The sequence below is a fragment of the Columba livia genome, chromosome 3 (assembly GCF_036013475.1).
Source record: "Columba livia isolate bColLiv1 breed racing homer chromosome 3, bColLiv1.pat.W.v2, whole genome shotgun sequence".
In the NCBI taxonomy this organism is placed as follows: domain Eukaryota; kingdom Metazoa; phylum Chordata; class Aves; order Columbiformes; family Columbidae; genus Columba; species Columba livia.
This window is the reverse complement of record NC_088604.1, coordinates 49,244,992-49,272,954: the sequence shown is the minus strand read 5'-3', so window position 1 is coordinate 49,272,954 and position 27,963 is coordinate 49,244,992. Positions and strand designations below refer to the sequence as shown.

At 44.6% G+C, this 27,963-nt stretch overlaps 2 protein-coding genes and 1 pseudogene across 14 annotated transcripts in view; 2 read left to right on the top strand and 1 right to left on the bottom strand.

Moving 5' to 3' along the window:
* The window catches only part of FYN (FYN proto-oncogene, Src family tyrosine kinase), a 140,854-nt gene extending 137,993 nt beyond the window's left edge, over nucleotides 1–2,861 (top strand). For all 13 annotated transcript variants that reach the window (XM_065056671.1, XM_065056678.1, XM_065056681.1 and 10 more), the window contains one exon: nucleotides 1,241–2,861. In XM_065056671.1, coding sequence (XP_064912743.1) covers nucleotides 1,241–1,449 — 209 coding nt within the window. In that variant the 3' untranslated portion in view covers nucleotides 1,450–2,861. The remainder of the gene's footprint in view (nucleotides 1–1,240) is intronic.
* An 8,239-nt stretch (nucleotides 2,862–11,100) lies between these two features.
* LOC110364551 (histone-lysine N-methyltransferase SETMAR-like) overlaps nucleotides 11,101–27,963 on the bottom strand; it is a 64,882-nt pseudogene continuing 48,019 nt past the window's right edge.
* TRAF3IP2 (TRAF3 interacting protein 2) overlaps nucleotides 11,445–27,963 on the top strand; it is a 27,897-nt gene continuing 11,378 nt past the window's right edge. Inside the window, exons 1-5 of the mRNA XM_021298172.2 lie at nucleotides 11,445–11,639; nucleotides 18,986–19,072; nucleotides 19,325–20,068; nucleotides 23,134–23,323; nucleotides 25,574–25,749. Of these exons, the coding sequence (XP_021153847.2) occupies nucleotides 19,057–19,072; nucleotides 19,325–20,068; nucleotides 23,134–23,323; nucleotides 25,574–25,749 (1,126 nt within the window). The 5' untranslated portion in view covers nucleotides 11,445–11,639; nucleotides 18,986–19,056. The remainder of the gene's footprint in view (nucleotides 11,640–18,985; nucleotides 19,073–19,324; nucleotides 20,069–23,133; nucleotides 23,324–25,573; nucleotides 25,750–27,963) is intronic.

Sequence of the window (27,963 nt, the reverse complement as noted above, 5' to 3'; positions counted from 1 at the left end):
TCCCCTGGGTCCTGAAGGTGGGACAAGGAAATTCTTTAAGAGGACACCCTGAAAGAGCGGAGTGGACAAAACCCAGGGAAGATGTTGTCATGGAAGCCAGGGAGAGGATAAGCTAATGGAAAGAGCAACATCAAGCTGTTGGTCTCCAGATTTGGTCATGGAGGAACTTCAGTGTCCTTCCTTGTTCTCCTGCAGAGCTGCTGGGTATAACCCACTAAATGAGTGAAGCCTGCAGATATTTTTCAGCAGAGGACTGGGGCAGAGCTTGCCAACTGGCAAGCCACAACGCTTGCAGTCATCATGTATGCTTTCTCTGAAATACTTCTGCACGCCTGCCCTGCTAGTCTTACTCTTGATACTGTTAAAAAGCCAAAAGAATTACTGGAAGAGCTATTTAAACTAAAGTCGAGGTTGACTGCAATTAATGTACAGTTGAAAAAACACTTCAGCAGAGGGACCTAGGGCTGAAGGGATTGCGGGAAAAGACAAAGTAGCAAAGGGCCTGGCTTGCCTCTTAGAGACAGGCATGACAGTAAGGTAACTTTTTACCTTTTGTGAGAGAGAGCTGTGGTTCTGCAGTGGAGCTGTTTAGCTTGGTGGTTGACTTGTCTTCTGAGCAACTTTGTTTTCCTCTGCATTGAGGTGAAACAGTGGAATATGGTAGAAACAACACTAACCAGCACAGATCAAGGGAGTGCAGATCACCAGCAGGAAGCTTCTAAACCAGTGTTGAAGGTAATGCTGCTGGACGTCACTCCTAGCCCAAAGTAGCAGAGTTTGTGTTGAAGTTACTGCAGCAGGACCTCACAGAGCTCTTCGATAAAGGCCCACGCTCAGTGTGAGGATTTCAAAAATTCATCTTAATTTCTAGAATTTTGAATAGGACTTGTTATTTTCTTTAACCACTTCATATAACATATTTCACAGCTATTGTTGTTGGAGAGAGAATGTGCCAAATCCTGCCCGTTGTGAGTAAACCAAGAGGGTAACCATGGGAGCAACATTTTACTCATCACTGGATCCTAAAACCTTTTACAGAGAAAGAAAGTAATCCAGGTTACCTTGCAGTAGATGAAGAGCGGGAACAGGACATTGGAGTGGGTTTTTTTTGCTTGTCCGAACCAGAATAAATTAGTATGATTGAGAAAAACATAGGTATTGTTATATGTATTGTAGAGATAGTTATACTCAGGCTACTTTTTCTGTAATTTAACAGTGTGGATTTGTCTGCCCTTTTCAGGCATGAATAACCGTGAAGTCTTGGAGCAAGTAGAACGTGGTTATCGGATGCCATGTCCTCAGGACTGTCCCATCTCCTTGCACGAGCTTATGATCCACTGCTGGAAAAAAGACCCAGAGGAGCGCCCAACTTTCGAATATTTGCAGGGTTTCCTTGAAGACTACTTCACTGCAACAGAACCCCAGTACCAGCCTGGCGACAACCTGTAAATCCCTGGTCTCCAGACACTGTCATGAATTACCAGGTGTTTCTCAGCCCTGCCCCACCTGCCCTTCAGCTTCCAACTCCGTGATCGGCTTCTCCAGAGAGCAGCATCTTCCAGCACCGCCGTGCACATGAGGGACTGAAGCTGGGAACTTCCACAGCCCTTGCCTATGACCACTTGTCCTAATAATCTGAATGTCCTGGATGAAGAGGAGGAAAACATGTGTTTTTTCTTAATCAGAGACTCCAAAACTGCATTGTATTGATGTTACGTAAACTGCAAAACCTCTGTTCATTGTAAATAGTAACTCAGTGCCAATAACTGATCCTAGTGCTTTCCTTTTTTTAAAACGCGAAACCTATGTGATTTTAACTAGTCTTCTCCTGATTCAACTAAAAGTATTATTTTCCAGAAGTGGCCTCTTTGTCTAAAACATTTTTTTTCATGTTTTAACAAATAAAATAAAATAAAAAAAAAAAAATCAGGACAGGTGTTTGTTTTTTTGCTTTTTTATATATAAAATATATATAATATATATACATACCTGTACATACAGTATATGGGTGCTATTGCAGAGGAAACTCATTTGCAATTGAATGAATCCTGCTGCAGCAGTACCCAGAAAGCGATAATTTTACTGCAGACATGAAAACACTGGTGGGATTCTGAAAGCCAGTGATCTAATTTTTGGCTTTTGCCAAGCATGATTTTTTTAAATTGGATTGCACTTTTTGTTTATGATTATGTACCTGTAGATGGTTGTAACTTTGCTCTTTCAGGAATCATGTGCTGTATTTACAGTAATGTTTCCAATGTTTGACAAGTGTGTGATGATTTGTTCTTGAAATGGAAACAACCATATTTAAAGCAAGAAAACTACACCATCACCGTTTGAACTGGAAAACTGAAACTGCAAGGACTTCTTGTATCAAAACATGTATACTGAAGCGTTTCGAGAAGATTTATTAAACAGTGTAACCACATTCAGATGGTCTTAAAATCATAGCATTTTAGCCATGTCCACCTGCTAAATTGTTGGTCATGCAACTAGGATTTTTCTGTTTTATGTGTAACATTTTTCCATTGTAAAATAAGTGTGTTAAATGTCCTGTACTGCTAATGAAATTACTTTCTCTATGTCTGCAAGTTCTCCAGTGGAATTACTATGCACTTCTTTACATTTCATGGAGGATGCACAGAACAAAGTATTACCTTTTCAGTTGTCTGTACCAGCCTTGAATTACTTACATTTAACCAAAAGAAAAGTTTTCCTTTCTATTTCTATTGAGTTTTTAATACTGAGTTGCAAATTTTAAAGTCTTAATTACATTTTGTTATGGTTTATTTGCAAGTTTACATTTTAAAACTGTTTAACTTTCTTAATTTAGTAATTAAAAAAAAAAAAAGAGCATTTTACATTTGGATAGTTGTTCTTTTGTTTAAACTGTGGAGATAATGGTGGAGATGAGACAAAAACTTTTCAAGAAGGGGTGTCACGCCATTTGGGCATCATATTTCATAGGATTATGCAGACCTGTCACCTATGGGACATCATTTTCCAAATTATGAAGTCAGTACGTTTTTAAACAGCTGGAGTTCAACTGTAAGGACTATGGCTGAATGCATCACTAGTCCGTCATTTCTCTGTTCTACAAGCAATTTATTCTTTAATAGTTCTGTTGCATTTAATGTGAATACTTCTACAAGTGTTGCAGGAAAACATTTTCTATGCCTTGTATTGCTGTTATTGCTTTAAACTATTGCAGCCAAGTAAGACTTCCAACAGCTGAAACTTTTTTAAAAATTATTTAATACTTAGATTGTGAATTCATATTCTGAATACTCACCCATTTTCTAAAGACAACCTTCTTCTGTTCCTGAAAACTAACCCTGCAATGAATTGAGATTCAGAGAAAAAATTGTCATCATTTTAGTATTTTCTATACAAAACACTGACTGAAAATCCTCTTGCAAAGGAGGTTTCCACACTTAGCCTTTCTTGAAGTGTGAATTTATATGGCAATGTTGCTTGTTACCAGATTTCCATGATAAATTGGTTAACATTTTACATGTAGAGTCTATAAGTAATGTTATGTACATGATATATTCAATGTTGCTGTACCTGTAGCTGTGGAGTACTGAAGAGGCCGTAATTCTTGTGGGAGTTTTAGTTTCCTCTTAGTACTTAAAAAGAGAGATGTGGTCCTCTTTTTTCCCACAGCTACCCCCTCCCCGCCTCGCCTTAAAACGTCATTTACTGAACTGAGGACTCTGTAGTAACCCAGCGGGCTGGTGAAGCCAAAATGTCCCGTACTGAGCGTGGTGCATGGTGCAAGGCATGGCCGTGCTGCCACCTTCCTCAGCAGCCTTTGCTGTGCTACCAACTTAAGTACGGTTTCCATCTGCAATGCAGGACGAGCCTAAAACATTTATTTTGCCTGTGTTTCTCGTTGGAAGTAAGACTCAGATGGGGCACTGTTGGGGTTTTATGGCCTTCTGATTCTTGGATTTGTTGTTTCTTGTATCGCATTCGGTCTCTGAGTACCATGTTGGTCTCTGCCGCATCTCTGCCTGCAGCTTGTGTGCGGACCGGTGCCGCTGTTGAGTGGCAAATCCAGACCATTTCCCATCGGTAGCTCTTCTGCTTCTTTTTCTTAATGTTGGGAGTTTTGTTGTTTGGGGTTTTTAATCTCTCAAATAAAAACATTAGCAAAAATTTAAACAAGGTTGTTAGCATTTTTGCCATAAATTAATAAACGCCTTTCCTTAAGCACTGCATATACACCACAGATAGCTGTGTGGTGACTGTAAAAGTAGAATTATCAGATTTAAAATATCCCGATCTCTCCAATATATATATATATATTTTTTTATGTAAGACTAAATAAATCCCATCCAGGTAAAAACAATTGGCCAAACGCTCCCCCCACCAGCACACCTGACTCCCAACCGGTCCATGATGTGATAGCGAAGTTCCAGAAAAGGTGACCTACCAGCGGCTGAAAGGACTCTGTGGGGTGACCCAGGCATCTCTAGGCCAGGCTTAACAGGCCCAGGAAAAATGAGAGGCAAAGACACAATGCTGCTGCGAAAGGGACGGTTAGTACAATTAATGCCTGTTAATATATTTCTATGGCAAAGAAATTACGTGAGACTTGGTGGGTTTTCAAAAAGGTTCAAATTTTGTCAAAGGCACAAACATGATATTCTTTGGCTCCTGCAACCAGTGTTCGGCTTAGTTCTATGTGACATTCTGGCTTTGATTTAATGACCACTGTAGAAAAACAGCGTAAATACAAAATGGAAAAGCGATTAACTGCTAAAATTACAAGAATAATCATAAATGGAAAATCTGCCTCCCGTGCGAGTGTTTCTCCTGAAGCTTCTAGACTGGAAAAGACTACCTGCAGATGGAGAAGGCAGATTTCTAAATGTATTAGACCTTGCCACATAAGTTCAAGGTGAGTGGAAAATTACTCAGATTTATTTTGAAACGCACCATCCCTTTGTCAAATGCTGCAATAAAAAATGCAGTACACTAATGAATGCTACCACATTGTACCCGGGGGGTTTAAGGGCCTCACACAAGGCTGAGCCCAAGCATGCAAGAGCTATTAGGAGATATACAGTAGCTCCACTTCCAACGTGTAGACAATACTCATTCATCAAAGAAGGCTTTTCCTGTCTAATGGGAAATTACCACCAGCAGTGCAGACAAAAGGATATTTATTTTCTGCATTCGTGTCAGTTTGAGGATCTGTCTGTCTTTCAAGAATAATTGAAGTCTGTTTGTAGCTCAGAAATCTCATTGTGTTCTGCAGGCTCAGTAAGCAGTGATTATAATTTCCTGTGACTCATATACAGGGAAATTTTATCACTGAAGGGGCTCCTGTCAATTGGGGCAGTATTGCCTGCCATCTCAACCGAAGGAAGGGGCTCTTCAGTTTCGGATTTTCCTGCACAGATCAAACTAGAACCCATGTTCTTTTAGCAGAAAAGAGAAAAAGGGCCCTTGCCAGGATGCCACTGGCATAGGCTGTTAGTCTGTCCCTCTCAGTACTTCTGAATTTGTCAGGAGAACTACTGACAGCTAAAACCAGGTTACTGAGGTTCATTTTGAATGTTAGAGGGGAAATGCTCACCTCACGTAAGTCTGTGAGATATTTTCTCTTGACTTTCAATACGGCAAATGTTCGTATGTATGTAAACATATATCTATATCTCAAAATGCAGTTTGCACATGAAAACATCTATACCTACACAAGCATCAATCCATCTCCTTGTATTCCTCCCTTGCAACTGAATGCTTAACAAAAATGTATGACTGGGATGTGAATAGATCAGAAGACAGAATGGTGTTAACAACAAAAGAGGTTCTCTTTTATTTTCTTTCTTTCCCCCTTTTTTTTAATAGCTTTCACTCCGTAATCAGTTATAATCCCTAACCCCAGGCCAGGAGACGGGTGGTAGCAGCAAGTGCTGCTGCCACAGCCCAGTGATTCTGTGGGTGTCCAGCTACCGCAAAGAGCAACCTGCAGCTGATTTCAAACTCAGGGAGGGAAAAAACATTTCTCCTGAAGGTATGGCTGCAGCTTCTGTCCTGTGGTGTGAGTATGCAGGAGGGCAGAGAGGGGAGGAGAGGGCCCTCCCGGGAAAAGCAGGTCATCAGCTGTCAGGCTGCATTTCATGTCGTGTAGAGGGAGGTCCAAAGGTTGCAGCACCAGCTGTGCTCACAATGCCTGTGTTTTGCTGTGCCTGGGGATTGAGGTGATCAGATTAAAGCAGACTGGTAAACCTGGACTGTGGTTTCTGTTACCAAGTGTAAATATCTTCTCTGTTACAGGGTAAACAGTATATGTTCAAGATGGGGGAAAAAAAATTGCCGGTCTGGTGTGCCTGTGACTGAAGGGCAAGTGTTGCCTCTGCCTGACCAGGCCAGATGGGAGTTTGATTATTCGGCTCATTGTTGGGAATAACTCGGCATTAAGCTCTGTGAATAGCTAAAAGGGCAAAGAGCAAAGAAATGAGATTATCTCCTTCCTCTATGGCCAGGCTTGGGCTTGCCAAGGGCTCCATTTTGCTTTTTTGTGCATCAGCATTTGTTTCTGAGCCCCTGCACCCAGAGTCTTGTGAAGTTTGCTCAGCTACTTATTGTCACAGCTTCACACAAAATCCCTGAGCCTTGTCATTTTCATCTGGAAAAAAAGAAAAAAGAAAAAGGGATGCAGGGAAGCTTTCTGACCATGTTGTAGCCCTACTCGCTGACCCAGGGGCTCACCCCCATGCTGGAGACCTGCCCAAAAGCCCTGGCATCCCCTACACTTCATTCACCAGCACAATTCAGGCTCTGGGCTGCCTTCCAGCCCCACTACACTGCTGGATTTCTCCAGCTAAAAGTTGCTGCTTGTACAGGAAAGGTTGCAAGTGCTGGGAAAAGGGTGCAGTGGTCCTAGCACGTCCCTCCTGGCACTGTGCAGGGCTGGGGCCGTCCCTGCCATGGGGCCGGGATCCTGGAGGGGAGTGGCAATGCAGCAGGGTCCTGTGGCTTCCCTGGAGACACCTTTGGCTCCCAGAGCTGTCACCACATTCCTGGCCATCGGCAGCAGCTCAGGCATGACAACATGTAGCTGCAACTGGGTCTCAGGGTGACTTGGTAGGGGCTGTGTTGGTACAGCCCACAGTCCCCAGCCCTTGTGATGATGGAGAAACAGAAGCTGACTCCTGCTCTCCCAAAAAGGCAGTGGCAAAGAGCCAAATCAGGAACCACTTTGCATCTTAAGAGACAGAGGACGAGGTATGTTTGATCATATGAGAGCTCAAGTGTTCCCTCAAATTCCCATGCCTCCCAAAAGCAGCACGACCGCCAGCTGAGCTTTGTATATGATCTCATATACAGGCAGCGTATAAAACACATACCGCATACTGAACATTTGCATATGTTACACATCTTTTGTTCCACTTGGGTGGCCTTCTCCTCCCCCTCTCTCTCACCCCATTACTCACCCACGCAGCTCCCCTCGCGTTATTCTAGACGTGTCATTTCTGAAGGGCTACACACCACGGTCCTGCAGAGAGTGGGGGCTCTGTTAATTGTCAGATGTTGAGAGGGTAACGATCAATGGATGACTAATTGGAAGCAAGGGGGAATAAAATAGGTATTACTTAGCTTCTGCTGTTAATTAAGAGGATGCACAATGCTGTGGGGAAAATCTTAACAAATGGCAGGAGGGTTTTTGTCATTATGAAAGGTTTAATTAGAAGCATTGCAGAAGCTAACATCCAGGTACTGTTTTCTTTCCTTTCAGGTGTCTCTTCAGGACGTGACTGAAAAATGCCAAAGCAAGAGCCTTAAAAAATGTAAGTGGAAAATATTTTGGTAGGCATGTGCCTAGCAATCTAAACATCAAGACAGGGAAGAAAACCCCAGCTTCACTCATAGTGCAAAAGCAGCAAGGGGTGAGCCAAATGCAGAGAACGGGAGTGGGAGTGTCATGTGCATTACACTGAGGCAGATGGGATTAAATGCTCATTGCAATGTCTCCAGATGAATTCACAGCACCAGTGTTAGAAGTGGAGCAACACAACAGTGCTTTATTGCAACAGATAATCATTTGGAAGCAAAAACATTTATGATTTAGTTCTTTGAATATATAGATGCAGTAGAGAATACAAGAAGCGGCATTAGATATTGACATTATTTTCCTAAGCAAAAAAGAAGTATTACAAGAACTAGCAACGATTTTTATTAAAAAGCTCCATATTAGTTGCCTTGCCAATTAAAACACTCATTATGCACTTGAATATTAATCTGTACTTTCTATGATGTGCCAAAAATGATGCATCACATTCTGCTTGTAAATAAAGTACAGATGAGATACTAATTTAAAAGAGTTTAAAGTTTCATCCAGCTTTCAGTGAACTGAGTAGGAAGACTTCAGAAATATAAAATAGGCATTCAGAAACCAATTAGGATGGCCTCAGTTTTGGTGATGTGGGACACTTTTAAAATGCTGAAATGAACTTAGATATCTGTTCTCTAAGTGTCCTAATCCAAAAATGAGTTAACTGATAGCAGTTTCTGCAACTTTGTGGGTGAGTACTTAGGTTTGGGCTGGACCTCATCTTTGCTTTGAAACCCATTGAGTAAACAGTGCCATTAACACAGTTAGCAGAGAGTGCCTTTCATGTGGGGTGTGGGTTCTTTTCTCTTTGTTGGGCTGCTAAGAAAGCACATGAAGCTCAAGTTAGAGGAACTGCTCCAAGTACCTCCTGGTTTCTGGGGTTTGGCAAGTTGAAGAGGGGACAGAGACTGGTCCTTTGGTCACAGCTGCAGACACCATTAGGTCCGTAGGTGTAATTTCTGGACCTGGAAGCACTCATGAGGGCCAGATTTCACAGCGTATCTCCCGGGTGCTATGTCGTTAGGAGCCAGGCTGCTCTGTGCTCCTTTCTTTGGACCACAAATACCACTCCAAATTAAGATATGTACAAGTGGTCAGGGTGGAAATAACCTCAGGAGACTAAATGCTGAGCGAGCTAGCATTAATTCCCAGGGGCATTTCTAGGTGGCTAAGCAAAATATATATGGAGATACTTGACAGAGCCCAGGAAAGGACCACATAGATAATGAAGGTACTAAAGTATCTGATGTATGAGGAAAGACTGAGAAACAAGGGATTGTTCCGACTGGAGAACAGAAGGCTCACGAGGTATCTCAGCAATGTATATAAATACCTGAATGGAGGGTGCAAAAAGGATTAAGCCAGGCTCTTTTCAGTGACAGGACCAGAGCCTGAAATAAATAGCCTGAGGCTTTGTGACTTCTCTGTCCAGTCACACCCCCTATGCTTCAAAGGCATTACAGCCCCCCAGGGACCCCGCCAGACAGGAACCCTGGCCAAGCTCTGCTGTGCCAGGCTGGTGTGGGTCACAGCCACAACTTCCCTCCTCTGGCCTCCTACAGGGGTGGTAGGTGGCCACTGTCATTCGCTAGATGTTGCAGCCCTGTGACCAGGGTACAACCAGCAGAGAAGAGGTGAAGGTCCGTAACTGTTGTTGGCAAAGAAGGCTGCTCCACTGAGTGAAGGAAGAGATGTTGCATGGCTGCATGGCAGAGTCCTTAACAAACAAATCCCACAAATGCAGGTACTGGTGCAACATCATCTTGGGAATCTCTGCCTGCCAAGTCCCTGTGCTCAGCTGTTGGCTGCCCACACTCCCTGGGGAGCTGGTCCACATACAGCAAACACCATACAGGTCCTCTGCATAAGCCCCAAGAGGTTCGGGCACTCCTCAGACCAGATGTCCCTTCCCGCTCCCAGCCTACCTACATTCACAGAGGCCCCAATTTTAACTCCTGCATGGCCTTGAGCCCCTCACCACCCTTTCCCACCATGTCACGCAGGCTGCAGCGAGGCCATCACTACTCCTGGGCAGGAGGCCAGTGAGGATGTGGTGAGCAGGGCAGCCACCGGAGCCAGGTTTGGCACGACTCGAGGCTCAGGCAGCCCTGCTGAAAATGCCAGCTGTCAGGGTGCTCATGGTGCAAAACAGCTGTGCAGCACAGCTGCCACACTTGACCCCAGACCAGAGGGATTAAACCTTGAGCTGACTCAAATGGCTGTGGTTGTAATCCAGCCATTCCAGCCACAAGCATTGACTGCCCATCACATCGGGGTCTGGCTGGGACCCTCTGGCAGAGCAAGCGCTGCACAGGCAGTCTGGGCATAGTGAAGGACAACTCAGAAATGTCCCAAAAGGGAGGCTTGGTGTCCTGCTGGCCCACGCCTTGGTGGAGGAGGGAAGGTCGGAGGGAGGGATGTGGTCAGGACCATCAGTAGGAGGGCCAGGCTGACATGGGATGTCCCAGGGTGGAAGGTAAGCTCAGGCTGGAGGGCATCACTGCACTGCCACCAGTACAATCATGTTTAGTGCTCAGTTTTGGGGCATGCACTGCTCCCAAATGCTTGAATATTCCCTCTGGATATGTAGGCAGTGGTTCCCTGAGAAGAGGAAATAAGTGCCTGAGTCACAGCTCTTCTTCATGACCACAAAGAGGGGCTGGCGGAGCAGCCCACACCTGGAGAGGGCCCGTCTGGGGAGAGGAATGCCAGGCAGTCAGCTTCCTCCTCCAGCTCCAGTGCCACAGGAAGGTGGCAGGAAGGCGAAGCAGTGGCACTGCCAAAGCGAGGGCCTTGGGGGTGGTTTAGACGTCCTGGGGGTGCAGGCTGGCCAAACAGGCGTTAAAGTAGCATGTGGTGGCAGCCCACGGATGCCTGGAGGTTGAAGAGCCATGCACGAGTTGCAGCCAAGTCAGATTCCTCTTAGGGTTAAACTAAATAAATGTAGGCTAAAGATCAGGAAGAGCTTCTTGGCAGGAAGATATGCCGAGCAGCGGTCAGGAAAGCAGTGTGGGCTGAGACACGCAGCTGTGTCCAGCCCATGCACTGGGACCGCTGCTGCGGAGCGTGCTGTACCGGGGCTCTTTGAACCCCGCCATGCTGTCAGCGCCAGCATTACTTGGCTTTAAGGAGCTGTGCAAATATATAAGGGTTTCAGCTTGTAGGAAAAGTGAGTTTCTGCTCCTTGGAGGTGCAGAGAGAAACTTGGAAGTGTCTAGAAGTCTAATCTAAAAAAAAAAAAAACAGACGAGAAATCCTTTTTTTTGTTCTTTATTTAGTGCTTACAACCATCATGTGATTGTCTTTAGTACTCTGATTCACAGTTGGTTTAACATTTGGCATTGACAGTAAGCAACCAAGTATTAAAAGCAAAGGATGACTTTCCCGGAGAGGCACACCATTTAGGAATCACACCGGGTTTCCCCTACAGCTATTCATTTATCTGCGGGGCTCACGCAGAGGCAGCCTGGCTTCCTACGAGAGAGGGAGCGAGCCACACGCAGGCATTTCAAGAGAGTTCTAAGCTTCACAGTGTCACTCCCCCGCGGAGGCTCTCCCACCGCCGCGCGTTGTGCCGTGCATGCCTCTTCCACTTCCTGCTGCAGAGCCAGTTCTGCCGCTTACCTGGGAGAGGCAGGGAGGGTGTCGTAAAAAGAGGAAAAAAAACCCAACACACCAGCCTGGCTGAGGAAAGAGACCCAGGCACGCCAAGAGAGCGCCGGGGTGCGCAGGAGGTACGCCAGCCCTCTCGCTTTGCTTGGTCAGCTCAGCACCAACCTCCCTCGCCTGTAAGGTAAGAAGTGTTAGAGATGCAGCCTTTCTCGGTCTCTGTTTGTAATTAGCTGTTGACCCACTTCTGTGTCTCGGTGGGGTTCTTTTTTCCCTCAAATTGCTGTCTCACTCCTTTTCCCCCCCTCCTCTCGTGTAATGATAGCCTGAGTTTCACAGATGGTTGCAACATGTTTCAGCCGTTTCACTGCATTTTTGTTGTTTTTTATGTTGTTTTTTTTTTTTTAATCAGGAGGGTTTGGGGGTAAACACTGGAAATGGACACGCCTGGTGTCGAAATGTTGTCCTGCCTATTTACGTAGCTGCCTGGCAATGCCTGGCAGCCAGGCCTGATCCCGCTCCCGCCCTGCACAGCTGTGCAAGCTCAAGGTGGCTTGTTGGCCAACAATCCTCTCCTCTCCTCTCCTCTCCTCTCCTCTCCTCTCCTCTCCTCTCCTCTCCTCTCCTCTCCTCTCCTCTCCTCTCCTCTCCTCTCCTCTCCTCTCCTCTCCAGCTGCCTCAGGGCTGCATAGCACAGGTCCACAGACCTGGTGAGGGAGAGCTGGCTGGAAAGCATGACGAAAATAGGATCGTAGACCCCTTTTTGCACCATGTTCCATAGCGTTGGTATGGAAACAGTGGACACAAGCCAGTAGTACTTATTTTTAACTAGGATAAAATCAGACGTATAAAACCCACTCCCACTTCACACAGTAACTGATTGGTTTAGGATTCAGGTTTTATAGGGCTAGCGTTGGCTGGGCAACAAGAATGGCAGATCTGGGTTTACTGGTCCTTGACCGCCACAAGTGGCCACCAGACCAGAAATTCCCATTTCCTGCAAGTCCCAGGCGGGTTCAAGGCCTGGCCTGGCCACGTCTGTGCTGTCTTGGGTGGGCAGCGATGCTCCACCACCACTTGACAGGGCTGTGATCCCTGCAGCAGGTGATGCCAAAGGTGGGGGTGTGGGGGGTGCAGGCAGCAGGGCTGGTGTTCTGATAAAGCCTTTGCCAATGCCGGTGGCTGCTGGCAAGCATCTGCCGATTGTGCTGCTGCCTGCCATGCCGTCAGCCTCTGAGGCCGGGCTTGCTCTTGCTGAGCGCTGGCAACGTTTTGAAGCATGCTGTAATTTTTTAATTTTTTTTTCTTTTTATGTTTTTTTTCTCAATGGAGTTGGGTTTTCTTTTTGTCTTTCTAAGGCAGGAAACAAAACGTGCGCAATTATGGTGTTCGTGTTTGTCAGTGCCCTCCACCCCCATCAGTGGCTTTTGAAGTTGGGCAGAGGGTACATGTCTGAAAGTTACACACATTCCTGCACGTTTCATGAAAACAAGTGAGCGAGGCTGTTCTCACGCCAGCTGAGGGAAACGCGTCAGGTCCCCCAGGCTTCCCCGCGCCCTCCCACCACCCACGCACCCCGCAGCCCTCATGCTGCAGGGTGAGGAGATTGGTTAGGGATGAGGGATACGTCAGCCCCACGAAATACCAGAGGTTATCCCTTATTAGGAACCGGAGGCTCCGACATAAGGCACAAAGCTATAGGAAAGAGGACTGGGGAGATTTATGCTGTTCTGGGTGATCCCCCCATCCAACCTTATTCAACTAGTCCAAATTTTGTGCCAGGATTTTTAAATGTTCCAGGGCCATGGGATATCCCAGTTTTGGGGTAATTCAGTGCCTGTGGGAGTTTTATCAGTATCAGAAATGCATGGGAAGTAATCTCTGGAAGGCAAACACATTTTTAAGAATACTCAAGATCATTACAAACATTTTCACATTTCACAAATATTATAAAACTGGCAGGGAATGCTGCCTGTATGTGAGATACATGTTCCAATTCTGCTTGAGGGGGTTGCAATTCTACTGCACTTCTAATGCCTAGCATTAGGAATAGGAATAGGAATAGGAATAGGAATAGGAATGCCTGGTGTTCTTATTGCATGCATATCAAAGTCTACACTAAAGAGGCAAAAATATCAGGTCTACACTAGCTTTTGCACCATGGATTGCCCAGTAAAGTAACGTTAGTGCTGCAAAAGGGAACATGATGTTTGCCATGCAGGAAGGATTGGAAATACGTTCTTCTGTTCTGGCGATTGTAGACTTTCACGCTATGGCTGCAGAAAACATGTAAGAGCAACCACATAGTCGGTGTGGAAGAGGAATGTTGTTTTCGTATTCCTTTTTTACTTTTTTCCAGAAGTCATAAAAATAAACATTACCTTCTCTAGAGGGCTTAAAATCTGGGCTAGGAACATGACACATTGCCTTAGTTTTTGCTGTGGAGGGTACCCAAGGGAGAAGGTAACCGTTCATGATGACAGCAGCCAAAATTCTTCACGGTGAAGTGTGAAACTGGAGCTTGGATTTCCTTGGCTGTGTTTATTTAGGTTATAGACCCCAAACAGTTCCCACATTTGCACTTGCTCTTCCTAAAAGGATTTGTGTCTGGATTTTTTTGAGGAAAGATGTGTCTAGTGTTTCTGTAGAGAAAGCTACATTTAAGGCAAGTGTACTTACACACTTAATGCTTATTTGACCCCATGGCAACAGCATTTGCTGCAATATCAATGTGAGCATCCTCACAGCAGCTTGCAAATTCTGCATCCACTTACTCCCATCCTGCAGCACCAGGGAGCTTAAAGGCTTCAGCCAAAATACACAGGAATTATTTGGAAATCAAGAAATTCCTGTCCATCCCCACCCCTTGTGATCTCAGCTTTGCCTTGAGCTATATCCATGCCGTTTCAGAAATGCCATGACTGGTGAATAAAAAACCTTTCCTTTGTGTGTTGTGTACAAAGGAAGGTGAGGTTTCTTTCTCAAACTAATATTTTGTTTTTTAACAATGTAGACAAATATAACTTTGATCAAAAGAGCAAAGATATTTTCTCCCTCTCTGGAAGTGACAGGGAGCGCCGCTATGCTCGTGTTGTAGAGTCTGTCTTCTGCTTCTTCATGACAGAAGTTTTCTAATCAAAAGCAGATAGATGGTTAGTGCGTGTCTTGGGACAGCGCATCCTGACAAGTCTTCATGCTGGGAGACAGATGAAATACCTGATGGATTTTGCAATCAGGCGCAAGGAAGCTACACAGATGAGCCCGAGCCCAACACTCTTTCCCTCCCCGGCCAGCCACTTGCCTCCGTCAGATATTTTTTAGGGGAGCTTAGCCCTTGCTTCAAACTTGGGTGCTCAGGCCCATCTCTACCGAACTGCAGAAGAATTTGTTCCCTTTCATTTATGCTTTCCTGCCGCTTCCCGGGAGCAGCCATCGCCGGCAGCGGCCTGTGTGAGCAGGAGGGCTGGGCAGGCTCCCTCCCAGCCCCTGGCAGCCCGGTGGAAGAACCTCTCCAGGTGTGGGAAGCCCCACGAGGGAGCTTGGGTCACTGAGCAACCACCTGGGAAGGTTATTTGCTGCATTAATGCACATTACAGAACTGGGTGTATGAGCAGAGGAAGGAAGAGAAGGAGAAAGGGTGGTTTAAGGAGTTCGCTCAACATTTTTGAGAGCAGTCCAGGCCTGGCTACTCTGTCCCTTTAGGAAGGGCCTCTTCACTTTATTACAAGCAGGAACAAATGCAATGGCTACAGCTGTTTTTCAGTAATCTCCTGCATAGTCATAGGTGCAGGGGGGATATTAAATGCTCGAAGTTTTCTGGCAATACCATGATCTGACTTGAAGCTGCAGTGTCTTTGGAAATTAGACTGGGCACAATCCGCACTCTCCATCAGTCTCTGTGCCAGAAAAGGGATCAGGCTACAGGTTTCTGAGGATATTTCAATATGCTCAAGCATTCCTTTACCCTAAGTGTTCATCACGGGAGACCGAAGCGAGTAATTTTTCTGTCCTATGCAGAGCTATCCTTGCAGGCTAAGATAACTAGAAAAGTCAAAGGAAACCTAATGAAACTCTGCAGCATGAGGCACCATAAAATACCAGGATAATGGGCTCAATATTGGGTCTTTTTGCAACAGCCAAGGATCTTCAGCAAAGCAGAAATAACATCCTGAAGCACTGCTGTTGGAGGAGAACGTTTCTGAATAATCTGTAAAATTTCCAGCAGTGTGGGGATTTTTCTCGGGAATTCCCATCCACATACCATTGGCAGCATTGCTCAAAAAGTGTTGAGCATGTCCTGGGGTTAGTTTATCCTGGGGACCATCCCTGCAGGCAGAGCTCTGCCATTGTAACAGCTTCTCTCTCCAACCAGGACTACTGAGGGAGGAGGAGGATTAAGTCACTTTTCCTCCTTTCTGATGATGTGTATGTTTTTAACACCAAAGCCATCGGCCCCGCAGGAGCAGGGGCTGTGTGTGGGTATCAAAGCTCAGCTTTGGCTGCTCAGCTTTCCTAAGCAAAATCCTATTTAAAAAAACTAGAAGCTTTGGCAGGTAAAAACACAAGTGATGGAATCAGGTCTCTCTTCTGTCTGACCAAATTATTTTTACTCTGATATTTGGAATCATTTTCATGTTTAGCTCATATTACACAAAAAGGAAATAAGGCTGCCATTTAAATGTTAAGTTGATTTGAGAGATAAAGAGGAGTTTGTCCTTTCAGAGGGATAAACTAATAGGAAAGACATTTTTTAACTATTCTGAGGTAAGCCATTTGAAGAGCTTGGTAGCTGATCCTTTGCAATACAGTTTAATAAAGTCTTAATATCCCCCTCCAAAAGGCAGAGTAAATACACTAAATAACAAACTTGAAGAAAACAAGTCTGAATTTTTTCTGCCTGTGTTGTGCCTTTCATTAGGTTCACACAGTCTATGCATGATCTGTTCCACAAATAGCCAGCAATGGAACTAAATTTAAAAAAAATTGAGGTTGTAGCCTCCAAAGGAATTTAGTAACTTTTAAATCCTATCTGACACCTGATCCAAAATTTACTGAAGTAAATAAAGATATTCACATTTACTTCACTGAGCTCTGGACTGAGTTCTCACTTTCTCAAGAGAAACCTGTTCTTCTTGTCACAGTGCTAAACTTAAGGCTGTTGAATATAAAGGATGTGGATTAAAAGTGTTTTCTAGCATTTTGACTGCTTCAGAGGCTATCAAAGAAGCATCTTAGTGTATGAGGCATTGCAAATTTGTTTCTGAAAAGCCAATTGGGTGTGTGGCTGAAGAGGTGGAGCTGTACCCTGCACCCCACAGCTGAGCTTGTGCTTTGTGAACACCAGGGTGAATTCTGCACAAGGAACCAGATCAGTGGAGATGCTCAGTATGGGGAATAAGAGTTTTGCAATATGATTTGTGCTGCTCAAGTGCGTGTCATTCTGCTTATAATCAAACGGACAGATATCCACAAGTCAAAGCACTTCTGAGCGGGCACTTCGAGGCCAGATGATGCAAGGGACACATTTACAAAGCTGTTGAGATGAGCAAAAGGCAGGTGCATTCCAGGGAGTTTGGCACTTAATCTTCACAGGCGCTTCTCTAAGTCTGGCAGGGGACCACTCGGCAGCTTCACACCCTGATTCCTGGAAATCTGACCCTGCGCTGTACTGTCCTGGTGAGTCACCACCACAGGGCAGTCACCATTCAAACTGCCACCTGACCAAAGGTTCCAGGGAAAGAACGTTTCGCCACAGTGCAGCACAAGTCCCCGTCATGGTCCTGTGCTGATTATGAGAGCTCGAGGTTTTCCCTCTCCCATCAGCGCAGTTATGACTTTCAGAGAACCGTGACTCAGCGAGCAGGGCCGGCATTAGTGACATGGCCTCGAGGAAAAGGGATGCAAATGGCAGGGAGAGAGAGAGATGTGTGATGGTGGTGGGCTAGCTGTCAGGATTTCAAGCCTGGGTGCCAGTAGGGGAAGGAGCTGGTTTGGCACCAGCCCCAGCACCCTCATGCAGGGGCTGCCGCTGTCAGAGCAGCAGCCTGTTCTCTGGGTTGGTGCAACTAATAGCTGCTCTGAGGACTTGCCCCCATGGGAAAATTTACCAGCGTAATTATCCCACTGTAATTATCCCACGATAACTCTTCCTGTGGACATGCTTATTGTAACACAGGATATGTATGAATATATGGTAAATCTTCTGCATAGATGGGTTTTAAGTTATACAGAGGAGGAATATTTACATTGCAGCCCAGCAGAAAAGCACAGTTTTTATCCTGTTTCCCAGCAAATGTTACACCCAGAATTTTCTATGCCAGAGGTACTTTCAGGGGGAAATAAACATCATCTGATCTGATCAACATGAATGCAAAGCCTCATTCTTGCCCTATAGCACAGGGCACCCCACTTGCTATTACCGAATCACTGCGGGAGCCAGGGTAAAGGTCGGGACACTGTCTTATCCCTCTCTGTGATCCTGTTCAACTGTTTTTAATACTGTGGTCATTTGAATATGTTCTTCATTTGACCTTTATGTTCAAGCCACTGTGACTGAAGTTGGGAAAAATCCTTGGATCGCTAAAAGCGCCTCAAACATGTTCTGATTTTTACTTTCTTTACCAGGCTTTCAAGCCAGATTCTGTTGTCATTCCTGTTGCTTGCGTGTTTCTTCTCTGATAAGTCTCCTATTTGGGATTTTAGCTTCTCCAGTGTGATAGAAGGAAAATGGTTTGGGAAATGGTGAGCACCAGGCTTGTTTCTCTACACTCTGTGGTAAAAGATAAGATTTGCTGGGAGCAAGCTAATCTGCTCCCCTGTACAAGAGGATGAAATGGCTGCACTCCCTGAAGCCCGCTCAGCATTCACCCATCACTGCTGTCACTCTGAGTGAAGGTGGACCAGAGGTGTCCATCATCAGAGATCGCTTGGCTGGACCCAATTTACTGACAGCACCCCCAAAGGAACTGACATTTGGGCCCAAGCCAATTCCAAAGGAAGGGGGGGAAAAAATCCAAACAGTAACTAACGCCTCTGAATTGTCTTTTAGTTTTCAATAATTTGAAATAACAACAGCCATGAGATAATAGGCTGGATGAAGTGGTTTGATAAAACAAGCAGCAACACGTGGAAACAAGCTTTGGCACTGAAATCACTCAGCTAGGTATGCAGTGAAGTTTAGATCTGAGGCATCAGTGTGAGGCTATTATTTGAAGGCCCAGACTAAAATAATTGCAAGTGATTGTATTCTCTGGAACACGCCTGACCCAAACCTCCAGATCTAAGCAGAATGCTCTTTTGTGAGGTGCAGAAATTACCTCTTGAGACACCGTTCCTGTGCTTTTCCCCCCTCCAGTCTCAGCAGGAACAGGAAGCTCCAAAAATCCCATTAGAGCGTCTGTTTTGCGCAATGTGATTTCCAGAACTCTAAACAAGTATGTCTTTTCCAGTCTCTGAGATACAGTTATTTTGGGATTATTCCCTGTGTGAAACTGTACCATGTTCACAAGCGTACTTTCTCTTGTTTTCCAGTTTGCTGAAGAATCCTGGCCTTGCAGTAAGTCAGCTGACTCTTGCTTCCGGTGCAACTAGAAAACTTGGACATGGCCTCTGCATCAGGTTAGTCCAAATTGTAACTCTGTGCTAGCCACACTCCAGCTAAATGTTTACTTTCTTGCTTTGCCAAAATTCAGCCAGACCTTTCTTGATGTTTATTGCCTGTCTTTAAAAATATATATTTATATGTATAAAGAATATAAAGAATACATATCACTCTTCAATATCCCAGCTCACAGTCATTGAGTGACAACTGATGACAGGCATTTTTCTGTATGGCTGTCCATCTACAGTGTTTCTTCTCTCACTTTTCAGGCACTTTTGTGGGTCAAAGTATACCAGTAGAAGTAGATGAATCCATGCCATGGTCCCCATTTCCCGAACACATCTTGGAAAAGGCTTTGCAGCCTTCTGGAGAGGATCTAGAAGATGAAGAGTCCCAGAGACCATGTATCGCTCGAATGCCTCAGCCTGTGACCGATGCAACATGCCTCCGCAGACGACCAGAATGTCATCAGCTGGCACCAGCTATGGAGCCGGACAGCAGTTTGTGGTCAAAATATACTGATCCTGATGGAGACGGACATTTCTGTTGTTCTGGTGAATCAACAGCTGGAGCGGTTCCTTCCAGGATACATCTTATAGCTATGGACACACCAGGCATGCAGCCAAGATCACAGCTTCCAGCTGACACCGGGCACTCCTCCAGTAAACCAGAGCAGAGCTTGTCTGACTCGCTGGAGGAGAGCAGCCAAGGGAGTTCACAGTCATGGCAACCCTCAGGAAACAGACCCCCAGCAGAGCTGGGGACCGTGGACATGGGCTACAACTCCCAGTCACGAGATGTAATGGGCCTCAGGCACCTGGAGCCCCCCTTACCGCTGGTGTCCATGCTGAACCCCCAGGACCTGCCAGGACCACTGATCTCCAGGGAGTTTTTTGGACCCAAGCATCAGCAGTGCCCGATGTGCCACCACTTGCCCCATCCAAACGCCTCCTCGCAAGCCCACGGCTGCTTTGGGCACCGCTGCCCGGCAGAGCAGCACCCCCAGGGCCCGTGTGAGTACCACTGCTCACCCCATGGGAGGCTTTCCAGGGTATCACAGCCATCATTCACCAAGCTGATGTTTTCCTGCCATATCTCCTTTGCAGCATGCAATTAACCTTTTAAAATATCTATTTGCAGCCCATTTTAAACGTCCACATTTTCAGCTTATGCAGCCACACTCTCTGATGCAGAAACTCTGAGCCAGATAAAAAGTTGAAGAGCTCACAGTCACTCATCAAATGAAAGCTAATGATTTTGCCTAGAAACCAGCCTTTGTTGGTCACGCTGAGCACATGCAGCCTTCTCCCTGCTGTTATTTCATATTCTAGTCATTTCCTTCCTCTTTGTATCAGTCATTCGGCAGCCTCCTATGCTGACTTAATTCCTGTTGTTTTCATAGATTTCCTTGCTCCCACTTGGATCCCCAAAGTTGAGAATTTCCTGCCAGAATCAGGTTGGGAGGTTACCCTTGATCTCTGTAAATAGTATCTCCCAGCATTATGACCAGACTCACTCATGTGTTTTATTTCTGTGTGAAAAGAGCGTGACATCCATCAACCTCATCTTTTTTTCTGTTGTCAGCTGAAATGGAAGTTCATTACTTAAAATGGAGCCCTCTCAGCTGCTGGTGATTCTATCACTGAACGCTGATGTGACTCTGTCAATATGGGTGTTTTGGCTTTTGGAGACTATGATGCAGTTTACAGCCTGCTATTAATTAGTATTCCTTTTCAGTCTCTGAGATTTTTATCTGCTATGAAGTGAGCTTTGAACATTCAACAGCAATATCATTGTTTTAATATAATTTATATTACATCAGACTCACGAGACCCCAACTCGTTTTGGGTTGGCTTGGTAATAAAAAGCTGTATGCCTGTTCTGATAACCCTTTTTTTTTTTTTTAACCTTCCGTTGACTTCACAGCATTTATATTACATCTGTTTAAGAAGTCCTGTCACTCCAGCAATGTGCTGTAATTAGGTACACAGGAGTGAGAGTACCAGAGCCTTAGTTTTCACCTCCGATCTTGGGACTTTGTAACAGGGAAGGGGCTACAGATGGACTTTCATCAGTGTCTACAGCAAAATGTCCTCCGGTTTTCTTTTCTCACCTTCTCCGTTCAGTTCAGCTTTAAGCAGACAAAGAGTTGGTTGCACAACACCCCTCACTATTTACCTCCTCCACACGCGCGCATCGTGAGAAGTAGGACATTTACTGAATGAGGCCATTTTGTTTTAAAGCAGGAACTCTGAAAGGCTTTCTTTAGAAAAATCACCAGTGTTTCAACCATATCCAGAGGGCAAAAAGAATAAAATAAACTCAGATGGCTGGAGCAGATTTGGTCAGGACCAAGAAGCTGGCAACTGTACTCCTGTTTCTCACATCACTGGGACAGTGTAAATCACCTCCTGACAGCTCCTTGCGTTTCAGATAGTTGTTGGGCAGTGGCAACCCACAACAAAGCTCTGCAGTTTGTGTGTTGCAACACGCCTCTCCCGGGGAATATCAATGGTGCCCGTAGGCTCTAAGCTGGCTCTGGACACCTGCTATTTGAGATACAACAGCAAAACTGCTTCTGAAGTCAAAGAAATCCTTGCAGCAATGCTGTGTGCCCAGGGACCATTATTTCAGATATTTATATATGAGAGAAGTTGGTGTGTGCAGGCATGCACGCTTGGCCATGCTGTGCTTCTGAATGGCAGTGGCTGCATCCATTAAAATACTGTGGCATCAGATGGATTCAGAGGAAGCTGGTGAACAACTGGCCTAAAAACCTGTATATCAATCTGAATTTCCCAGACCCCTGCCACCTTCCCTAGAGCTGATCATGCAGAACACATGGGAAGACCATATTTACTTCCAGTTTTGTTTTCCCAACCTCTTTCACCCTGTCCTTTCGCAAATAGTTAATGAAGAGGAGCAGGAAACTCTCCTAAAACAATCTCAACAAATATGGTGTTGCCAACTCACAGTTTCATCAGGAATATCTTTGCAATAGTAGGGTTGATTTTTTTAAGTCTTGGCTCATATAATCAGACTATTTCATAAAAGCTTTTTCTTTCTTTTTTCTTTTCCTCCCTTTAAAAAAAAAATAGTCCTTATGGCTGCTACAAAAAGGAAAACATGACCCCAAAATAGCTGAAAGGATTTAAAAAAACAATCTAGGGGGGTAAAAAAAAAAAAGAGTGTTTGAGTACTGCAGCTTTCAGAGCCAGCTCATAACACCATAATCATGCAGCGCTAATAAGCCCTGCCAGGCTGGACTTTGATCTGTGCACAGCAGTTTGAAAGTGCACAGAGCTGCTGCCTAATGAAAACTGCAAGCAGAAAGACTGAAAAAAAAAAGGATAGTTTTTCTCGTCTGGGAAACAGCTTACGTTGCTTTCTCTTTCAGTTTACGCCAACCGTTCCACTGTACATTAGTTATTAAACAGCATTATGTGTGCATAGCAAACAACAGTAAGATTTTTTAGAATTACTTGGGTAAAATTGTCACTTTGGGCTTTCCATGCAGCCTCCTGGATGGCAACAGGAGCAGCAGCAAGGCCTTAAAAGGTCACTTAGGCAGAAAATCCATACAGGGTGAAGTAACAAAGCAAGAGATTATTTTTCCTCTTTTCATTTACAACAATCACAGTCTGTTTAGCCTTAGTGTTGCAAACTGATTTGTTCCAGGATTTTGCATCTGCTTTCATGAGAACGTTGGGATGATTCATTTTCACAAGTTATTGCCAAAAAGAAATTAAAGAAAAAAATACACCAACAAAAAGCACTGAGGCATGGTAAGCGCAGGGACAAAGCAGCCCTGAATGTTTAACTGTCAGTTGTCCCAACAGCCCAGCCCAGGGTGGGGATCTGAACTGTGCCGTGTGGGAATGGGAAAAAGGAGACTTCAGACTGTGAAACACTCCTTAATCTGGCTTCTTTCAGACCAAGATACTTGCAAATGCTTCCAAAACTGCTCAGTTTCCCTAGACATGAAGGTGGACATGCCTGGAAAGGAATAAACACAAACCGAGGCAGAAATGTATTGCCTGAAATGATAGTTGCTGCCTTTATTTTCTCACCCTCCCAGATGGCAGAGCTCCTTACCAACATCTTGCACATACATCGCAACCGCTTCCTCCCGTTCCTGGACCTTGCATGAGAGTTATCCGCCCGGCACAGCAAGTCATCCCGAATTACTCAAACCTTCATGCTCCCAAGGGCACTGGAGACCGACCACCCCAGAGGACATGCTCCTCCCCTGGTCCTCCTCGATTCCCGTAAGTACACCCCAGGGGGATGGGTTGTGCACAGTGGAGGCTCCTCTGATCTGATTTTGTGGTCTTTCTACTAATAATTCTGAAGCCTTGTGCTGTTAGCGTGCCCAAGGTACAGGGATACATGTGAGATGCTGGGTAGTTTTCTTTATTTGCTGTTCTACACCCAGCAGGGGCCTGACCTTACCCTAGAGAACTTCAAAGCCGGATACCCGATATGCTGTTACAGCGCACCCTGAAAGGCACGCATTAAGAAAGATAAATGCTTGAAGGTTAAAGGGATGAGGGGTTGAAAAATATCTCAGTTGAAACCTTAGAGATCCCCTGCTCAAGAGCAAAGGTCAATTTGGCAAATCACTGCAGTCTTCAGCTTTACGTTGTACCAGCCTGGGATGCCTCAGTCATTGGCTTCCAGTGATTTCTTTCTTATCTCTTCTGTAGTGCAGAGAAAAAGGGAGAAAATCTCATCCATCGCTGACATATATCTCTACATTGCAGTTTGCAGCCTTTTCTCTGTTTTTTTTTTTTGTGTGTAGTAATAAAATACCACATGTTTAGCACTTTTCATCAAGGACTTTTTCACCGGCTTTCAAATATTGATTTACCAAGCGTTATATCTCCCTCCTTATAAATAAGTCGTTAACAGATGGGAAGTACTACCCATGCAGGGTTTTCTCCAGATTCAGCTACCTGAAGACAAATTGAAGCTTCAGGTGTTGAGGACATCTGTATTCAGACCATTCTTATTTAACTGCCACACTACTTTTAGAGGTGCTAAACTTACAGGCATTCATGTTTGAAAATGTCCACTTAAGTGGCATGGTGTTGGCAGAAAACTGGGAGAACAGACGGGACAAAAGAGGGCAAATGGCTGAAATACCACACTGCTCTGGCCTGTGAAAAGTTAGGGGCTGTGACAGCAAGATAAGGCAGTAACTTCAGCAGAAATAATTGCACTGAAGAGTTTGTATGAAAATTTAAAAATACTGAGAAACAGTGGGTATCCTTTGCAGTAGTAAAATTTAAAAACAGACTCCTAATTTTTGGCGCATTTGTTAGATAAGGTGAGGTTTTGGGAAGATCTGGAAACTAGCCAGAGGGTAGCTTTTTGTGGTCATAGATGAGGTAAAGTTGATTTTCTTGGTACTTTCTTCTGTTCAAAGAAATCCAGAATATACAGGGTCTGTCATGCGGCTGCATGGCTGGCGTTTGCATGCTAATTCCAGGAATGGCAGTTATATGTTGGTAATATTTGCCTATAGAGTATTTTGTAACAGAAAACATCTGTACCAAAATGAATAAACCAAATCTTAATGTGACAACAGAAAACATGCTGTGACCAGCCTGTCATCATTCATTTAAGGATGGCAAAGAGAAAGAAGAAGTGGGCTTGATTGACTAAACATCACTGCTCTGTGGGGAAAAGCTCTCAGAGGACCCTCACACTTGCCCAACAGATCCAACCCAGCAGATTCAAAGCACACCTTATGCAAAATTTCCCCTTTTATTGACTTGAACTGTGAAGCCAAAGTGTAGTACAAGAACTCCTAAGCTTTCTAAAATCATCCCATTCTCTCTGTCTGTTAAGATGGAGAAGATGTTAGGCAAGGCTATTGCAGGTCCAGAGCACATATCCCTGACATGAGAAACCCTCGTTGGTTCTGCTATTGCTGGTCAAGAAATCAACTTTGTTCCCTTTAAGCAAAGCTTTGAATTTTGTCCAAACCTGGAGACCCTCCAAGTTGCGCCAAAGCTAGAGGTGGAGTGCTCTTGTATCCCCATTTTTCCTGCTCCCCACTTTGCACTGTGCCTCCTGTGCTGCACAGGACATCTTGAGAGCATCTGAGATGCCATGAAGTACCCTTTACATAGCGGGAAGAGGTTACCCAAGTGCCACCCTGCCCCTCTATGTGCGTAACGACACCCACGGCACAGCATTACTTCTCACACAGAAATGGCCTTTGCTTCTGCTATTTGCAAACTGAAGAGCCTTCAGCAATGAGGTGCCTTTAATTCCTGTGGCTAATGTTGCTTCTGCAATAAACCGCATCTTGTGGTAGGCTGTCACCAAGGTATCCGTTCAAAAGATGTTGTAATAACTAAGCAGAAATGCTGACCCGAGCAGTTCTACAGGAACTTTTCCTAGCCAATATGCAGATGAAGTTCTTTGTGTGTTATTAAAAGAAAAAAAAATAACCTGAATTTTACCTGAAAATAAATGTTTTTTAAAGCCTCACTTGCTTTTCTTTACAGAAACCAGTTATACAACCACCTACCCAATGGTCAGCTTCCCCCCAAGGCCTGTGGCCCAGATGAAGCATGCTGTTGTCCGTCTGACAATTTTCCATCTCCAGCTGCTGTCCCAAGACCTCTCAGTAACCCTGCAGCCAAGGGAACTCTGAGAACCAGCAATTTGCCAGAGGAGTTGCGTAAGTGGTTAGCAAATTCGTTCTGTGCAAGATTTCACAGCGCAGCCTGACAGCTTTAGGTGGGAAAGCTCTGGTGGGGAGGAGGCAGGGGGAACAACATTGAGACACAAAGACAAGAAAGGAAAATACTGAGTGTCATCACATCTGTAGGGTGTGAGCATTTGTGTTTGGTGGGACGGAATGATCCCCTTGACTCCTGAAAACATAATTGGCATTAATTGCTTGTTATTTTGTTGACAAAAAATAAATACCATTTAGATTGTTTTCATGACTTCTTGCTAAACAGGATGTCCCTTTGAGGCAGGAGACACTGAAGCTTACAGTAAAAGATGAATAACAAACAAAGCCCTAGGAATAAAGCCTTTCTGCCTGTCCTAAACCAGACAAATATGTCAAGTCTCGACCTCAGTTTCTCTCTGACCTGGTGAGCAGAGACGACTTAGGGTCAGGAGCCCACAGTGAGGGTTGAGGGTGGCACAAGCGCTGGCTGAGGCGCTTTCCCGCCACCGGCCCCTGAAACTCTTTTATCCTTCAACTCTTACGGGAAAGTTAGGTTTCAGAAAATCTGGCTTCCTTCTTAATGCTGTGTTGACTCACAGGTAAGATATACCATTGCTATGAACCCTCCACGTCTCTCCTGAGGTTTCAATTTTTCCTTTATTCTTCATTTTACACATCAACTTTCAAATCCAGGGAGTTGCGTCTCTCTGTCCTGTAGGAGTGAGTTATGACACCGGATTGAACTCTCGGATAAACCCCGCTTTATCAGTTAGCGTGTCCAGGAAAAAACACTGGATAAAATTTTGTCATTTGTGACACATGCACAGCTGCATTAGATTAGCCAGATGGTTTACCCCAACCTGCACATCCATGATTCTTTAATTATTAGCTTAGTGCAAAAGGAATTGCGGTTTTGGACCTTGAATTTTAAATCAGTATAACTAGGCTCAAACATAACTTTATTAATCAAAGTAGGAACCGTTACAATCAACACATTTTTGTCAACGAGAAATAAGTTTGTTTACTCCTGTAGCATAAAAATCCATGCTCTGGGATTCAACAAACTCTTGGAAAGCATTTTCTGCATCCTGCTGGCAGTGTTTTCCCTGCAAAAAGTTGTTGAGATGCTTGAAGAAGTGGTAGTCGGTTGGTGAGAGATCAGGTGAATATGGTGGATGACGCAAAACCTTGTAGCCCAATTCATTCAACTTGAAGCATTGTTTGTGTGATGTGGAGGTGGGTGTTGCCATGGGGAAGAATTGGTCCCATTCTGTTGACCAGCTGCAGGTGTTGCAGTTTTTGGTGCATCTCATCAATTTGCTGAGAAGACTTCTCAGATGGAATGGTTTTGCTGGGATTCAGAAAGCTACAGTGGATCAGACTGGCAGCAGACCACAAAACAGAGACTGTGACCTTTTTTTGGTGCATATTTGGCTTTGGGAAGTGTTTTGGAGGTTCTCCTCTGTCCAACCACTGAGCTGTTTGTTGCCGGTTGTCGTATAAAATCCACTTTTCATCGCACGTCACAATCCCATCGAGAAATGGTTCATCGTTGCATAGAATAAGACGACACTTCAAAACCACAATTTTTTAAATTTTCGGTCAGCTCATGAGCCACCCACTTACCAAGTTTTTCACCTTTCCAATTTGCTTCAAATGCTGAATGACCATAGAATGGTTGACATTGAGTTCTTCAGCAACTTCTCAGGTAGTTGTAAGAGGATCAGCTTCAATGATTGCTCTCAATTACTTGTTAACTTCTGATGACCAGCCACTACGCTCCTCATCTTCAAGTCTCTCTTCTCCTTTGTGCAACTTCTTAAACCACCACTGCACTGTACATTCATTAGCAGTTCCTGGGCCAAATGCGTTGTTGATGTTGCGAGTTATCTCCACTGCTTTATGGCCCATTTTGACCTCAAATATGAAAATTGCTTTAATTTGCTTTTTGCCTAATATGATTTCCATAGTCTAAAATAAATATAAAATAAATAGCAAGTAATAAGTCAGTAGCAAAAAAACATAAAGTGATAAAAGTGCATTATAATGATGTATAACTTAGCCACATGTACTTAAGAACGTGTCAAATATCAAATGGCAATTTCAACAATGCAAAAACCGCAATTACATTTGTACCAACCTAAAAGTAAGAAAACTTTCTCCAGGATGGCAAGGGCAGCTGAAGACATTGCTGTCATTGGCCACCCATTCTGC